The 15,956-nt window shown below is 47.6% G+C and overlaps 3 protein-coding genes across 7 annotated transcripts; 2 read left to right on the top strand and 1 right to left on the bottom strand.

The window, feature by feature from the left end:
• The first annotated feature begins 264 nt into the window (after nt 1-264).
• Nucleotides 265-1,345, top strand: LOC108049896 (glucose-induced degradation protein 8-B homolog). The gene is made up of 2 exons (XM_017131290.2): nt 265-568; nt 642-1,345. The coding sequence occupies exons 1-2, from the start codon at nt 451-453 to the stop codon at nt 1,199-1,201; spliced, it is 678 nt and encodes a 225-aa protein (XP_016986779.1). The 5' UTR covers nt 265-450; the 3' UTR covers nt 1,202-1,345.
• On the bottom strand, nt 1,261-2,556 carry LOC108049895 (nucleoporin Nup35). Its single transcript, XM_017131289.2, has 2 exons — nt 2,304-2,556; nt 1,261-2,240 (listed from the first exon to the last, which is right to left on the bottom strand). The coding sequence occupies exons 1-2, from the start codon at nt 2,452-2,454 to the stop codon at nt 1,372-1,374; spliced, it is 1,020 nt and encodes a 339-aa protein (XP_016986778.1). The 5' UTR covers nt 2,455-2,556; the 3' UTR covers nt 1,261-1,371.
• An 81-nt stretch (nt 2,557-2,637) lies between these two features.
• On the top strand, nt 2,638-14,773 carry LOC108049894 (fibrous sheath CABYR-binding protein). Of its 5 annotated transcripts, none has more exons than XR_001769567.2 (7): nt 2,638-2,959; nt 10,234-10,378; nt 10,443-11,200; nt 12,868-13,019; nt 13,084-13,244; nt 13,628-13,869; nt 14,123-14,773. XR_001769567.2 is itself a non-coding variant. In XM_017131288.2 (6 exons), the coding sequence occupies exons 1-6, from the start codon at nt 2,929-2,931 to the stop codon at nt 14,127-14,129; spliced, it is 2,505 nt and encodes an 834-aa protein (XP_016986777.1). In that variant the 5' UTR covers nt 2,638-2,928; the 3' UTR covers nt 14,130-14,773. The 5 variants fall into 5 exon arrangements, 1 of the variants encoding a protein (XP_016986777.1); XR_001769566.2 differs by having other exon boundaries at nt 13,084-13,320; XR_001769565.2 differs by having other exon boundaries at nt 10,443-12,451.
• Nucleotides 14,774-15,956: the final 1,183 nt, after the last annotated feature.

Here is a 15,956-nt window from a genome sequence, read left to right as displayed (position 1 = left end):
AAATTAAATTTTTTTTATTCTTTTCACAATTAAGCACTTTAATTAAAAGTTCAGAGAACATTGTGATTTCCAAAAGTGGTATATTATTGTTTACTAAGTCATATATTTTCTGTCAAAGGTGTTGCCTCGGAATAAATTTTAAATAAATCCGAATAATTGGATTTAAATTTCGCGCACTCCGAAAATCATCGCATAAATTGAAGGCAAGCGATAGGTACTCCGAAAATCATCGCATAAGTGCACTACCAAAATGGTAAATGCCGTCTGGTCACACTGACAAGAGAAAAGCATAGAAAGAAAAGAAAATTTCCAGCGTCATTTGTGCAGCAAAATTAGTAAACAATAAACAGCGTGGGAAAAAAGGGGTAATTGGGATTTGGAATCAACAGTTCGACGCAGATCGGTTCGAGAAACGGCCTCAAGATTGGCAAAATACGCAAGAGCAAGAAAATGAGCTACAACGAGAAATCGGAGGCCATCACCAAGGAGGAGTGGCTGCAGCGCCTGGAGCAGTTTCCGTTCAAGCAGGCGGACATGAACCGCCTGATCATGAACTACTTGGTCACAGGTAAGCGCCCCATCCAGTGTCCAGTGTCGGCGTAGCCAACTAATCCCGGGGATTCCCCGCCTCTCCAACACAGAGGGCTTCAAGGAGGCCGCCGAGAAGTTCCAGCACGAGGCTGATCTGGAGCCCAGCGTGGAGCTAAGCAGCCTGGACGAGCGCATCCTCATCCGCGAGGCCGTCCAGGCTGGACGCATCGAGGAGGCCACCCAGCTGGTCAACCAGTTGCACCCGGAGCTGCTCGGCAGCGATCGCTATTTGTTCTTCCACCTTCAGCAGCTGCAGCTCATCGAGCTGATCCGGGCCGGCAAGGTGGAGGAGGCCCTGGCCTTCGCCCAGAGCAAGCTGTCCGAGTCCGGCGAGGATGCCATGTTCGAGCTGGAGCGCACGCTGGCCCTGCTCGCCTTCGAGAAGCCTCAGGAGAGCCCGTTCGCCGACCTGCTGGAGCAGTCGTACCGCCAGAAGATCGCCAGCGAGCTGAACTCGGCCATCCTGCGCTGCGAGCACAGCGAGGACTCCACGCCCAAGATGATGTTCCTGCTCAAGCTGATCTTGTGGGCCCAGTCCAAGCTGGACAGCCGCTCTATCAGCTATCCCAAGATGAAGAACCTGGAGACGGCGCACCTGGAGCCCAAGTAAAGGAAGGGGCAGCTGCAGCGGGATCGATGACCGCCCTTTGACTCCTTTTGCTAATGCTATTGCTATTGTATCTCTTTTAATAAGTATGTATGTATGTATGCTGGATGTACGCAGTGATTATTAAATAAGTAGCCGGAAAAGCCAGCCGCCTTCATGCCTTCCTTCCCGCCTCACCAGCCGAAAATGAGGTCCATGGCCTTGTCCATCAGCCCGGAACTCTTCTGGGGCACATCCTTTGTGGGCGAGATGATGTTTACGTCGCGGGCCTGCTTGTACGCCTGCTGGGCGAACGGACGGACGAGGACGGGGCTGGCTGCGGGAGTTGACGGCGGCTCCGCATTGGCCAGCCCGCTGCTGTTCTCCTTGTCGATCACCGAGCGGTCCGAGCAGCGCGCCACGCCCACCATCACATTGCCAGCGATCACCTTGTGGTTGTAGTTCAGCGCCTTGTCGCTCTCGATGCGCGAGGAGAAGCGCACATGCATCCAGTTCCCGTTCTGCGGGGCATGCACCACGTCCACAATGGTGCCGCAGAGGGTGAAGTGCTGCAGCACCATGGAGCTGGCCCCGGGCGAGAACCCAAAGATGGTCACCCAGAAGTCGGCCATGCGGGAGTTGCCCGCTGCTGCTGCTGCTGCTATTGCCTTCGATCCCGCTATCGAAACACCTGGCGAGGCGGTAGCCCCCAGTGGGGAGCACAATGCCCGCATGGAGGCATTGATGGCATTGGGTGCCCCGGGCGCAAAGGAATCGTTGGACTGATAGCTCTGATACGGCGACTGCAGCTGCAGCATGCTGAGCTGATGGCTGCGCTGCTGCGGTGTGGTGGGCTGTTCTCGCAGCGAGTCGAAGAGTCCTTGGGTGGGCGGTCCCGCCTGGTGGTGGCTCAGCGAGTGGGCGTGGCTGTGGCTGGGGGTGGCACTGCCGCCGACTGCGGGCTGGGAAACATTGTGGACGCCTCCTTGGGCGCCAAACAGAGTGCGGGTGTTCATGGCGGATCGGTTGAACTCGTGGGAGCTGCTGCCGCCCGGAGATGTAGCTGGGGGTGGCACGGACACTTGAATATGGTCTCTGGCGGAACCAGACTAGCCTGCGGACTCACCAAAGCTGACATTGTAGCGCCCGGGCTTCGGCGACAGCGTGTTCTTGTGCGGCGTCAGGTTTTGGGGATCGCCCAGGAGGAACGGCGGCAGGTATTGGCTCTGGTTCGAGCCGGGGCTGTTGACCGGGCTGCCCAGCGTCATTGGCTCCATGTTAAAATTGGTCTAAAATGGCGCTTAATGAAAATGTAGGAAAAGCGTTAAGTTTTTGATCGGGACGCCACAGCTGTATGGTTCGAGTGTGGCCAGGCGGTGGGAGCCCGAATTCCCCACCTCTCGCCATTTTGCCTAGGTATTTTCGCAGCCCCGCTACTCTAGGCATATTTCTGCTTTTCATAAGCGGTCACTCTAGCGGCCACTTTGAACAACAACAGCACGCGTCGCGTCTCTCCCTTTTTTTTTTTAACACTCCTGGCATTTTATATTCTGTAGTTTCGTGTCGCGCGTGATTAACAACAAAGGGAACACAGTGTGCGCGGTGTGTCAACAAGAAAAACGTAGTTAGAATAACACCCTGACAACAACAAATTCCGAAGGACAAGCAGACACCAGCGAGAAAGCAAGAGGCAGGACCTTCGCAGCGTGTTAAAAGGATCGAGAGACTTGATCAACGGGATACAGGGTGCCATGTGGAGTCCGACGCACTGCAGTGTAACGGGTGAGTGGGGGCGAGAAATGGAAAACAGGGGACACCCGTTTTTATTTTTTACGGCAAATAAATCGCATTAAAACTTAAACTCGTTTGTCGTGTCCGTGTGTGTGCACGACTGCATTAGTGTGTGCTTCAAATATTGTCATGACAGAATGGTTGTTGTATTCGCAGCTATAGCAATTTGAAATTTCACTTTCTCCCCCGCGCACTCTCTCTCTCTCTCTAGTTATGCTCTCTGTGTTTTCCTGATTTCAGCGATTTTTTATCAGACTTTTGCCTGTTCTGCCTGATAAGATAATTCCCCTGCTTGAACATTCTTACTCATCGCTAGAAAATGGTTTTTGCCTATGCTTAGTCCCCTTCCATTTGCACCCCTGTCTTCTTACCTCTCCATCGCATTCTTGCACACACGCCCATGGTGGCGCTTGTTTTGGGGCCTCTTGTTTTGCCATTGTTTTCGTTTTCTTCAGGGCTGAATGTCAATGAGAAATCGCGAATTCCAATTCGTGACAAAACACAAAGCGCGCTGATTCTGCTGTTCCCACTTGGGCTCTGCCAATGGCAATTATGAAAACAAATATCGAATAATAACAGCCAAACTTTCCTTAATGGCATTTTCTACAAGTCAATGTATTTGTATTCTTTTTTTGGGTATGTTTCGGTTCAATTTAAAGAAGTTCGACTGTAAGCAAGTCGCTGTGTGTGAGTAGTTTAAATGGATAAAGTAAATGAGTCACATTTTGTGAATCCAAAGCTGCGTGAAACGTACACAAATCAAGAAGACAAACACTGGGGCTTTAAAGATAGATAGATTGCCCCGATCCACCTTGAACTTGCCCCGCTATCAGCTCGTACGTTCTTTATTTCACTTGTCATTTATTTTGCATATTTGCACAGCGCACAATGTTTTATTCCGACGATTAAAAGCCATAGCTAGAGTGTTTACGTCATGGGGAATGAGCAAACAAATCATCGCAGTGTCTCTCCGAAATTCGCCTTGTTTGCTTTTTTGTCAATATTTGCCAATTTCTTAATGAGAATATGGAATGAAGTGAGCGCACGCTTCGGAAACAGCTGTTATCGCTGCTGTTCTCAGGTGTTCTCTGTTCCCCCTCCTTTGGAATGTTACGGTGTTCCCACACAGAGAGAATTTGAAGATTTTTCAATTTACACGAATTTCATTTGGCTATGTATAAATATTAAAAAAATATTATTCTAAATAATTCAATTTGATATAAAAATAAAGCTATTGCTCTCAAAAAATGTAAAATTTTATTGTGCACCAAAATCTTTTAAATTTTCCTATTCAGTCATATAACATATATGTATGTCTACCAAACAAAATTTAAATTATTTCCGCAGTAGTGGGTTTGGAACTAGGACTTCTCTAAGCTCTAGCCTATTTTACTCCAGAGGGTATTATAATTTCAGTCAAAAATTTGCAACGTTGTGAAGGATACATTTCCGACCCTAATAAGTATACATATTATGGATCAGCATCAAAAGGGGAGTCGATCTAGCCATGTCCGTCCGTTTTAACGCAAACTAGTCCCTCAGTTTTAAAGCTATCTGCTTGAAACTTTTCCAAAAGTTGTCTTTCTATTGCAGGTAGTATAAAAAATACCTTTCTTGTTTAAAATGTTTGTTTTTGATTCTTTGAATTTGCTTATATTTAAGTACTATGGATTACGGATAAAAATAAAATCCATAGGAAAATCAAAAGTTTAGAGCAAATAAAAATGAAAAAAAAATAATTTGTTATTTTTCTATTTATAGTAATTATTTACTATATCAGAATTACGCTTTACAAAAATGCAGCGCATCGACAATTAGTATTAAACTCCTTTTTTCTGTGTGCAATTCTTAGAGGTTTTTATGTTCCCCTTGCCTTTTCCTTTTCTGTTACTAGTGTTAGATCACCCACAAACCACCTGGCTTTTTACCCTCCTATTTGTGGCTTACTGTTTTGGAACCATTTTGCTCGGGAAAGTTCCTTATCGACTGCGACTCCACCCCAAAGTTGGCCAATTGCGTGCCTTATTTTTAGCCGTAAATTCTTGGCGGCCACTCACTCACTCGCACACCTACGGACACACCTGAAAATGAAAATTCCGCAGCGGGAAATTGTGCAATGCGCAGCGGGCAGCCAAGCAGACCCAAACAAACAAACGGCTAATTTTCCTTTTCATTTCCATTTCGGTTTTGGTTTTGGTTTTATATTTTGTTCTCTTTTGCAACGCATTAAAATGCGGTTGCAGTAAAAATCAGAGCGGACCACTCCGCCCTTTTGTTTGTCGATAAAGAAAGGTGGCAGCACCTAAATACCAGTTTAGAGAATTCAGTAAAGGTTTCTTCTTCTCCTTCTTAAGACATCCGAAATCGATACGATAAGCAAGTCAATATATTTTCATTTAGCGTTTAAACTTGTGGCTAAAGAACGTAATCTTATCAGAGTCATTTGGACAGACATGCTGGAAGACAAGCACATTTTGAGGGCTTTACATTTTAAGACAGTCCATTAAACCTATAAAATGTTTAAACTACCTTCGAAAAATAAAAGCAAGAAATATAGTTACCCTATGCATTTAATAAATTCATAATGATTATTGCTCTTCAATTGAATATCTTTAGGTGGAATAGAAATTGCATATTAATATTTTGGAATCATGTCTAGGAGGTAGAAAGTTCAGAAAGACTCAGTCTTAAAGGAATTTATTTATAATAGTAATACTTTTGTAAATATATTTTTATTAATATTTATAATATTATTTGTTAACTAAATCGTTATTGATAAAAACACATATACCCATTGACTCTATCTACTGTATTTCGTACTGTTCCCACTGGATCGATAATGAAATCTGTGCGATAAGAGGTGGAGAGGGTGCACTTTGGTCACGTCAGCGGGGAGATGGCGTCTTGAGATAATGCCCACCTCTTCCGCCTCATCTTCGTAATACCCGCATCTATGTGGAACCGTTTTAATGCGGCGCTGTCGATGCACTTATGCGAAACAGTTACGTTCCATTGCCCGACCCATTTAGCCAGAATAGAACCGAAGCGGATCGGATCGGATCGGGAGCGGGAGCGGGGAAAAGAGGGGGAAAACAGGTCTGGCTTTGGATTGGATCTCAGTCTGAAACTCTCTTCGCATCGTGGGTCTCCAATTGATTATTTTCCAGTTCCAGCTCTTGGCTGAAATGGCCACTGGCCACATTCCTCCAGCGCTTCCCAAAACCCCCTCCACTCATCGTCTCCTGAATATTCATGCTGGGAATCGGATTCTTTCAGCCCCCTCCTCCTCCCCCTCCATCTGCATTCATATTCAAAACATGCTACGATGAACAGAAGCCACGGAGAAGCTCTCCCCGCTCCCCCTGCTCCGCCACAAATGCTAATTGCCTTTCATTTGGGAAAACTCTGCTTTATGTTTTCTGTTTTCCATTTCCATTTCAAAATCGCACGGCTTCGTGGGTTCATTGCTTGCAAGAAAGAAATTGTTTATGCATAACAATAAAATGATCCGCTGTAGGATGGTGGGATATAGTGGATATAGTGAATAGTGGATCCATTGATAGACCGTTTACTTTGATCGCCGCCTTTTCGCATTTTCGCACGATCCGCACACATGGCCCGATGTTGCAGTTGCAACATTAATTGTTGCTAATGCTTTTCATCAAACGGCAAATGTGCTGTAATGCCGGGCCATGAAGTGGTGGCCCCAGTTGGGTGGCTTGTAGCACGTGCTGCTGACCCCCGACTTGGACATAACCGTAACCCTTAACCCGCTGGCTTTCGATTGAGACAGCTTTTCGTGTAAATAGGTATACACACATTCATGTACATATGTTATGTTGGGAAAGCAGCCACGAGATCAGGCCGAAATTGATCCCAGAAAGCAAGCCTCTAAAAGAAGTCTCGGAGAAATGGGAACGCGACAGTGGTTGGCAAGTGGCTCATTAGCATGCGTGGTTGGATGCCCATGTCCCAAGGAGCATTGGCCTCTCGGGCGCAGTCTGTTTTTCGTACAGAACATTTGTGTGTTTATTTCGCTCTGGCACTCTGCCACGCCCCCGCCCCGCCCCCGAAAAGAGTGCGAGAGCAGAGGAAAAAGTGGAACATGAAAGTGCGTGCTGGGAATTTCACGTTTCCCCGGCATCGCAATAACAAGAGCCAGAAGCTAGCTCTTTTATGATCGCTGCACTGTATCACGAGCGAGGGCTGGCGGGGATTGGCCACGCCAATTGAGTCTCACACACAATCATTGCCCGGGCATAATCTCCGTGACTTGTGCGATCTCCTCTGCCGGATTCCCCAGTTTCCCTAGTTCCCAGTTTCTCTTTGGGAAATGGTCACCTGTGGTGCATCCAGCACTGGCGCACAGAAACCAGAAAAGCAGGCGGAAAATAAAACAAACAGGCAAAGGCACACCGAGAAATGATTTCATTGAAATTAATTAACCCAAAAGTTGACCTCTCCTCAAACACACACACAAACAAGTCAGAAAGGTCGGCAATATGCGACGGCAGATGTTTATTCTACTGTTGCCGTCTGGGGTCGCATAAAACAATACAAAATAAAGGTGCAGTCGCTTGTTTGTCCCTTCATTCCCCCGGCTCCCCCGTGTATTTGTGGAGGCTTTTAGCTATAATTGACTGTAAACCAGGGGGAAAAGTGGGGGAAGATTAAATCATTCTAGTGCCAGTTTGTATTGAGGGTTATTTCTGGATCTGGACTGGTAACTGGGAATCGAATGATTCCGTCGACAAAAACAGTTCGATCGCACTAAGAAATTTCTCTTTTTGGCATCGAAGCCGACCGTTATTTTCGGCGGCATATTTGGGCCACGCGCAGAAAATGAACGACAGGTGACTCATTGTGGAGTTTTGGAGCTCAAAACGCGTGAGTAATACAATCCAGCCGATCCTTACCTGGGCCCAAAAGATAGCGTTTCTATCGGTTGTTATAGATAATTGCGTTTGAGTTTGGCGATGTTAATTGAATCAGACATTGAATCATCTAGTCACCCGCCTTTTTGTTTACCCCCGAAAAACTCTCGATTACGCCGTCCCTTGCACGTGATTAAATCGAAATTGAAATGGGAAAAGTGCAAAAAGTGTTAAAAGTGTTGGGCTTCTGTTTTGGCAGTGATTTTATCGCCCCTCTACCAGATCGAAGCACTCGGGGGCACCAAGCTCACATGCTGATCATCGCCAGGCGAAAAAATCAAATGCGCAACTATGGCACAGTGGAATGAAAACAAATTGATATGGATCAAATTATGAACGACCTTCTCAAATCGAAGGGGTTTGCTAAAATGTTTCCGAGGTATAAAAGTGCCCGAAATAAAGCCATTTTGGTCCACTGTGGGGGCAGCGTCATTAGTTTCGAGAGGCGGCCATAAAAGCGGACCAACTTAACGGTTTCGCCGTTGGTGGATCGCCGCTCTAGCCGCTGCCCGCCTCCCCCCTCCCCCTTCCCTCACCCATTGCCGTTTGGTTTTGGTTTTGGTTTTGTTTTTGGCTCTGCTTGCCATGTTTTTTTTTTGTAACTTTTGCCATTTAGCATTTGGCATTTCTATTTTGGGGCGCCCCTCCATGCAAAAGCACAAACTTACTTGTAAACATCACGTTATGAGGGGAAAATAATGGCAGGGCATTGGAAGAGTCCATCGATCTCTGGGCGGATTTGCATGTCTCGTCATCCGCTGAACCGCTGCACGAAATTGCCGGGCGGTTATTGACAGCCATACTCGTGGCCATCCATCTTCACAACGATCCATCCATCTGCAGCTATTTTGTTTTGCCGGAGAAATAAAAGCCAAGAGCGATTAGAAGATGAGCCGGTGAGCTCTCACTCATTGATCTTTGGGAGCAGCTGGATTATCGATATTAGCCGCCGGCTTTTCTCTGTCTTTAGCCTCAATTATGGGCCAGTAAAAAAGAGGTAAAACGGGACAGACGAGATACAGCACTGGCAAATTGGCTTACAGGCATGCAGGCAAATGGAAAGACGGGAAAACTGTTAATGCGATAATAATTATGAGACGCCCACCCCGGAGAGGAAAAAAGACAAGACAAGTGGAAGGGTGGCACTTGCACTCGTACAGAAACCGAACCTGAAAACGAAAACGAAAAAGATGCACAAATTTGCAGGCCAGGCCCATTGTTTTTGTGCTTCCCCGGTTTTCATCTAGTCGATTTTCACCGCCTTTCGTTGACACCACTTTTTACTTTTTGTTTTATTGTTTATGGCCGGTAATTGCTTCTTTTCTCTACAACTCACTTTTTTTTTCTTCATTTTTTTGGCATTACGAAACGCTGGAGGGGATTGCGATTGCGAAAAGAGACTTCGTGCAAGTGCACAGTCACATTTGAATAATCGAAATGTGTGGCAACTGGCGGGGAGGAGCTTCTGCCCCTCGGTTTCCACATGTGGGGTGAACATCTGGGCGGTGGAATGACCTCTTCCCGGGACGGCCCAAAAATAGATAGCTCTTCCGTTCTGTTCTGGCAGTGACTTAATTTCTGTCCCCGCCGTTTACGTTTTCGTCTTCATTACATTCCCATTTCCGGCAGTTGTGCAGTCAAAACAGCACCGAACTGGAATCGGAGCCGGCGCCGAGGTCTATGCGAAAATACAAAACGCTAAAGGCAAATAAAAAGCGAATCTAAGCCAGTGATTGTCGCCACTCGGTTGAGTGAATCACTTCCCAAATTCGCGGGTGCCGCGTCCAGCGGACCCAAAAGCAAATTTCGAGTTTCACTCGAGCGCCTCGTGACCTCGAGCCCGACCAGAGCATCCGGCAGATATGAAAGCCACCACCGACACGCCAACCACGCAACCGCACAACCGCGATTCGCATCCCATCCCAAATCCGAAATCCCAGCATTGTTTGCCGCCGGCCGACTCCTCCAGATACATTTATGCATGGCCTGTGGTTCTCTTTTTTTAGCGGCAAATAATACTTGATGATCCAAACTTTTAGTTCTTACTTTGCGCATACCATTTTGTTTAAGCTGGGTTCCCTTTGTCTTGTTTAGTTGAAGCTGAAAATGTGAGACTCTTACAAATTTCGGAAAGTATTAATCATTAGACTTGGTAAACATTTATACAGAAAAATAGACGATATAATTTTCAGACTTCGTTAGTCATTTCCTTAGATGGTTTGTTTATGCGCTTGGCTGTGAGTCAAACCCTTTGTCATCCAGTTAAGATTCTGGACCTCATTGCAAAGGCAATCCAAATCTCTAATCCGTCCCCTTTCCCTCAAATTACAGTGCAGCGGGCGCGGGGACTGCTCACCAAGGGCAAGAATGGCACCAACAACTGCTTCGTCACCATTGCCCTGGGCAAGGAGAAGTACCAGACGTCCGTCAAGGACAAGGCCGAGACGAGTGTCAACTGGAACGAGGAGTGCGAACTGTAAGTCCAGAGCTTGGAGTGCCTTACATTGTGTTTCCACTGTATTATTACCCTCTCCTCGCAGGAAAATTCCTGACCAGGGCAACCGCGCCGAGCTCACTCTGACCTGCCTGCACCGGAATAATCTGGGCATCGATGAGTTCCTGGGCCAGGCCTCGCTGCCCCTCAACGAGATGGATGTGTACGACCGGCCACGCGCCAAGTGGTTCAAGCTGGAGAGCAAGCCCGGCAAGGAGAAGAAGAACAAGGAGCGTGGCGAGCTGGAGGTGCGCATCGCCTTCGTGGTGAAGTCTGGCTCGCTGACCGACCTCAGCAAGAAGGACAAGCACAAGTCTTCCATCGGCCAGCTGGCCAGTTCCGTGGGCGGCAGCCTGCTGTCCATCGGCAATGGCGAGAAGCGGCGGAGCATCAAGAAGCTGGCAGGTTCGATAACCTCCAAGCTGCACATCCGCAGCAAGAAGAAGCAGGAGGCGGGGGCCGACGACAGCAGCTCCTTCGGCGGCTCCTTCGCCAGCCTGGGCACGCCCAACAGCTCGAATGGCCGGGGCCAGAACGGCGGCAGTGGGCGACGACGAGGCGGCCAGAGGGCGGGCGAAGCCGATCCCGGCGTAATCAGCGAGGACGAAGACGAGGACGAATTTGTGTTCGACAACCTCTCGCACAAGAGCTCGGGCAGCTCGCTCAACATCCAACGCACCGGCCTCCAGCCGCCGCCATCCGGTACGCCCAACTTTGCGCCGCGCCACCCATCGCCCCTGCTGAGCAACGGAGTGGGTGGTCTCGCCGGAAACGGAGTCGGAATCGGAAGCGGCAGCGGGAAAGGTAAGCCAGCGGTTTTGCCAGCGACGCTCGATGAGGATGCGCCCATCGACGCGGAGATGGAACAGCTTGAGCTCGATTTCAGTGTCCGTGCCCACGCCCGCGCCAATGCCAGCGCAAATGCTAGCGCAGGCGGAAGCGGAAGCGCCAGCACCAGCACTGTGCCGCCTCCCTCGAAGCCGCCGCGTATCCCGCTGGCGGATGAGCAGCAGGTTTCTGGGAGCTTGGAGCGAGAGAAGCCAAAGGAGAAGCCAACCGAGTCGGTAAGCGACAAGGACGAGTGGGCGTCAAAGTTGTATGGTGGTGGCAAGTACCTGGAGATCGGTAGCACTGACTCCTTGAAGCGGCGCAGCTGGGAAGATCGTGTCCCACTTCCCCCCAGTGTCGAGGAGCCGCCGCCATTGCCCTCGTCCAGCTCCTCGTCCAGTTCCAGCTCGGAAAGCGATGACGAGGACGGGCACCCACCGCACACAGCGCCGCCACCTGTACCCGTGCTTGCTTCTGTACCCGTGCCTGCTTCTGCACCCGTACCTGCTTCTATAACCGTTCCATCCGTTGCTACTGACTCAGTAGTGGCCACCTCATCCTCGCTCTTCTCCCCCGATGTGGAGCACCGCAACTTTGATACCTTCAACGCCAGCTTCGCCAAGTACGAGCAGCGCAACAGCACCGCCATCTTTGCAGATGAGCCTGAGTTGGAGGATTTGACCGTGGAATTGGAGAAGCCGGCGCCGACGCCCACGCCCACAGCACGCCCCAAGCCACAGCCTCGCTCTGTGGCGGATCCGAGGGCAGAGGAGGAGAGGGCCAACGAAGAGGCTGCGCGCCTGCAGCGCGCCGCAGAGGATGCCCGTTTGGAGGCGGAACTGCGTCTGAATGAGGAGCGTCTGCGCGAGGAAGAGGCGGCCATGCGGCGAGAACTGGCTGAGGAGAAGGAGCGCCAAAACCAGCTGCAGCTGGACGAGCAGCAGCGACGCGAGGCAAAGCGCTGGGAAGAGGACCAAAGGCTTCTGAGCTTCGCCAAGCGCTCCACTTCCCTAGAGGAGCCGGCCACAGAGCAGCCGCAGCTGAAGCGTATGGGCGAGCAGGAGTTTGCGCCGAAGCAGGAGCCTGAGGTGGAAACGGCTGAGCCGGAGCACAACTTCCTTACGCCCGAGCAGTCGCCCAAGGAGTTCCAGACGAACGGCAGTGGGAGCGGGAGCGGGGAGCGCTGGGAGAAGCGACTGGGCAAGTTCAAATACGGCAACAAGCGAGGTGAGCTGATGAACCCGATCCGAACCGAACCGAAACCGAACCAACCACAACCTCAGCCACAGTGAAACTCCTGACCTCTCCAAAACAAAAATTCTGGCGGCGGGCAGGGAGTGCGGCAAAACGCTGGCGGATCGCGAAGCGCACACGAAACCGAACCAAGCTAACTTCCAGTCAACGCTGTCATCTGTCGCGCCATCCTCCTCCGAAGCGTTTTCCATGCACCTTCATTTCCCCTCGTTTCCTACTTTACCTGTCTGTGTTTCCCGTCTGTTTCCCCGACTGTTTTCTGTTGTTTCCGTTGTGTTTTTGCATCCGCCAGTGAATTTGCATCGGAGCTTGAGCCACCCCAGCTCCTCCCTCATCCGCGCGCCTTTTCCTTGGTATCTTAACTAATAAACCTTTTTTTCCCCCCTAAGACAAATACAACAACGACAACGAGAGCAGCTCTCCCAGTCCCAAGTCCACGGAGCGCATCATTATTGGTCACGAAAAGTCGGGATCCCATGCGGAGCGCCGCTCGGAGATATCCGCCCAGCTGGCGAAGAAATACGAGGGCAAGTCCCGGGAGGTGGGTGTCCCATTCATGTTTCTTTTGTGTCCCAAGCACTCATATTTTTGTGTTTCCCATCCAGGAACTAATGCTAATTGCCAATGGAATGGAGAACGAGGCTTTGCTGCAGCGACAGCGCGTTAAGGAGCTGGAGGACTACCTGGACAACCTGCTGCTGCGCGTGATGGAGACGCACCCGAAGATCCTGCAGAACCCCTATTCGCGCACCACGTCCGCCAAGAGGTACGGCACCTGGTCGTTCTGGTCGCTTCCCCGGACCACGCTCACCCACTAACAAACTGCATGCCCCTGACCGCCGGTAGGATTGTTGATAGCCCCTCTCGATCAAAATTCGATGTCCCGCTGGATGGAAATTATTTTTATTATATTTTATACATGATGTTTTGTGTGTGTTCAGTCCATTCGCCTTCAATATGAACAATCCTACTCCGATCTGAATGCGCTTCTCTCTTAACCCCGTGTGTTGCCAACCTTTACCATTCACCATCCACCACCCGCACTCGCAAATAACCACTTACCACCGATGTGCTCTGTTCGTTTCTGTTCTTGTTTTGTTTGCCTTTCCTTTTTAACCGAATGCATTTTTGTGATTTCTCTTTATTTAGTTATAAAAATTACATCAATATGAATGACTTTCTAAAGTAAGTGCTACGCATGTTGCAAGTTGCATTTAAGTAGACACTTAACCAACAATCCCCAACAACAACAACAACAACAACAACATCACCACCAACACCACAACCCCCAACAACAACAACAACAACTGCGTGACACGAGTAACAAGAACTGAGGCGACTTGTCCGGCTGAAAAAAGAGAAGGAACCACTGTGGCGGGATTGGGATCGAAGTAAGAAGAACCGATGACCCACTGACTTTTCACCCCATCATCTCCGCTGTATTTCGCCCGCCCGCTCGCTCTGTCTCTGTCTTTATTGAACAGCTAGCCTTCTCTTTCCGTTTCGCTTGCCTGTTGTGTCGATGTGTCGATGGTTTCCTATTCCCCCAGAGCTCAAGACTTTCACCCACCCGCACCCACTCACCTAGCACCCGTAACGCCTCCGAGACTTGGTTATACTTATCCCATTCGTTCTATATTGCAGCGGTTAAACAGCCAAACTGGTCATCGTCACGAATCGGTTCACTTGTCCAAGAACAGCTGGAGGAGATTGCCGGGGAGAAGTTGTGTGTAAACGAATCGAAACACCAATCGAACACCATGTTGCCTTTGTCGTGAACAGCGAAATTCAAGTGCTTTCTAAACCGTAATACTAAGAGGGAAACTAAATGTACACGTAAATCAGTTAAGCTTAAGAAGTCCAAAATTTGTTGTTAATCTGATATTTCTATAGCATTCGTTGTTCTTCGTTTGCCTCGTACTAAACCGAACTAAATTAATTGTACTATACTACTACTATTTGGCAATCGCTAGATCATTGATTTGCCTTTATTGGAGTTTCTTGTCGATTGATTGAAATTATCTAAAAGTATTTTGTTTATTTTTTTTGTGTGTCAAATTTTTTGTAATATTTTGTGCAAAAAGAGTTTGAGATGTTTTTGTAAAGTGCCGCGAGGGAAGTGGCCTTAGTGGATTAAGTCTTAAATTATTTATGTTTAGCTGTTAAGCAAAAGGGGGGAAGGGTGACAACATGTGTCGCCTGCAAAAACACCACACACAGTTGAAATATGTTGATACTACAATGATTTTACTTATTGATATACACGCAACCAGAATAAAAACATTTTTAACCTTATTTAACTTTGTTTTTACATTTTTTGAGAGATTTAAACCACGATCATTTTGAGTTATGCCACTTTGAAATCGGTTGTCTGTAGAAAAAGTTATGAGCTTAGAAGTGCAGTTTTTTGGCACTTTTCCGAAAACCCATTTTTCGAAAATTTGGAAAGGGGTTACATCATTAAAAATGACAAAAAATCGACCCAAAAAAAAAAAAAGTAGGAACGCAGATTTTTAGGGAATTAAACCACGATCATTTTGAGGTATGCCACTTTGAATTGTGATGTCTGTAGAAAAAGTTATGAGCTTAGAACTGCAGTTTTTTGGAACTTTTCCGAAAACCCATTTTTCGAGAATTTGAAAAGGGGTTACATCATTGAAAATTACGAAAAATCGACCCAAAAAAAAAAAAAAAAAGTAGGAACGCAGATTTTTAGGGAATTAAACCACGATCATTTTGAGGTATGCCTCTTTGAATTGGGATGTCTGTAGAAAAAGTTATGAGCAGTTTTTTTGGCACTTTTCCGAAAACCCATTTTCAAAAATTTGAAAAGGGGTTCTTGAAAATTACGAAAAATCGACCCAAAAAAAAAAAAAAAAAAGGAACGCAGATTTTTAGGGAATTAAACCACGATCATTTTGAGGTATGCCACTTTGAATTGTGATGTCTGTAGAAAAAGTTATGAGCTTAGAACTACAGTTTTTTGGAACTTTTCCGAAAACCCATTTTTCGAGAATTTGGAAAGGGGTTACATCATTGAAAATTACGAAAAATCGACCCAAAAAAAAAAAAAAAAAGTAGGAACGCAGATTTTTAGGGAATTAAACCACGATCATTTTGAGGTATGCCTCTTTGAATTGGGATGTCTGTAGAAAAAGTTATGAGCTTAGAACTGCAGTTTTTTGGCACTTTTCCGAAAACCCATTTTCAAAAATTTGAAAAGGGGTTCTTGAAAATGACAAAAAATCGACCCAAAAAAAAAAAAAAAAGTAGGAACGCAGATTTTTAGGGAATTAAACCACGATCATTTTGAGGTATGCCACTTTGAATTGTGATGTCTGTAGAAAAAGTTATGAGCTTAGAACTGCAGTTTTTTGGAACTTTTCCGAAAACCCATTTTTCGAGAATTTGGAAAGGGGTTACATCATTGAAAATTACGAAAAATCGACCCAAAAAAAAAAAAAAAAAAAGTAGGAAC

Source organism: Drosophila rhopaloa, unplaced genomic scaffold (genome assembly GCF_018152115.1).
Source record: "Drosophila rhopaloa isolate 14029-0021.01 unplaced genomic scaffold, ASM1815211v1 contig_3, whole genome shotgun sequence".
NCBI lineage: Eukaryota > Metazoa > Arthropoda > Insecta > Diptera > Drosophilidae > Drosophila > Drosophila rhopaloa.
The sequence above is the reverse complement of the archived record's forward strand: the minus strand, read 5'-3'. Positions and strand labels throughout refer to the sequence as shown.

Coding starts and splice junctions, on each gene's coding strand:
- LOC108049895 (XM_017131289.2), bottom strand. CDS start 2,454: ATGGAGCCAATGACGCTGGGCAGCCCGGTCAACAGCCCCGGCTCGAAC. Junction 2,241..2,303: donor GCGCTACAATGTCAGCTTTG/GTGAGTCCGCAG, acceptor TGCCACCCCCAG/CTACATCTCCGGGCGGCAGC.
- LOC108049894 (XM_017131288.2), top strand. CDS start 2,929: ATGTGGAGTCCGACGCACTGCAGTGTAACGG. Junction 2,960..10,233: donor GACGCACTGCAGTGTAACGG/GTGAGTGGGGGC, acceptor CTCAAATTACAG/TGCAGCGGGCGCGGGGACTG. Junction 12,452..12,867: donor CAAATACGGCAACAAGCGAG/GTGAGCTGATGA, acceptor TTCCCCCCTAAG/ACAAATACAACAACGACAAC.
- LOC108049896 (XM_017131290.2), top strand. CDS start 451: ATGAGCTACAACGAGAAATCGGAGGCCATCACCAAGGAGGAGTGGCTG. Junction 569..641: donor CATGAACTACTTGGTCACAG/GTAAGCGCCCCA, acceptor TCTCCAACACAG/AGGGCTTCAAGGAGGCCGCC.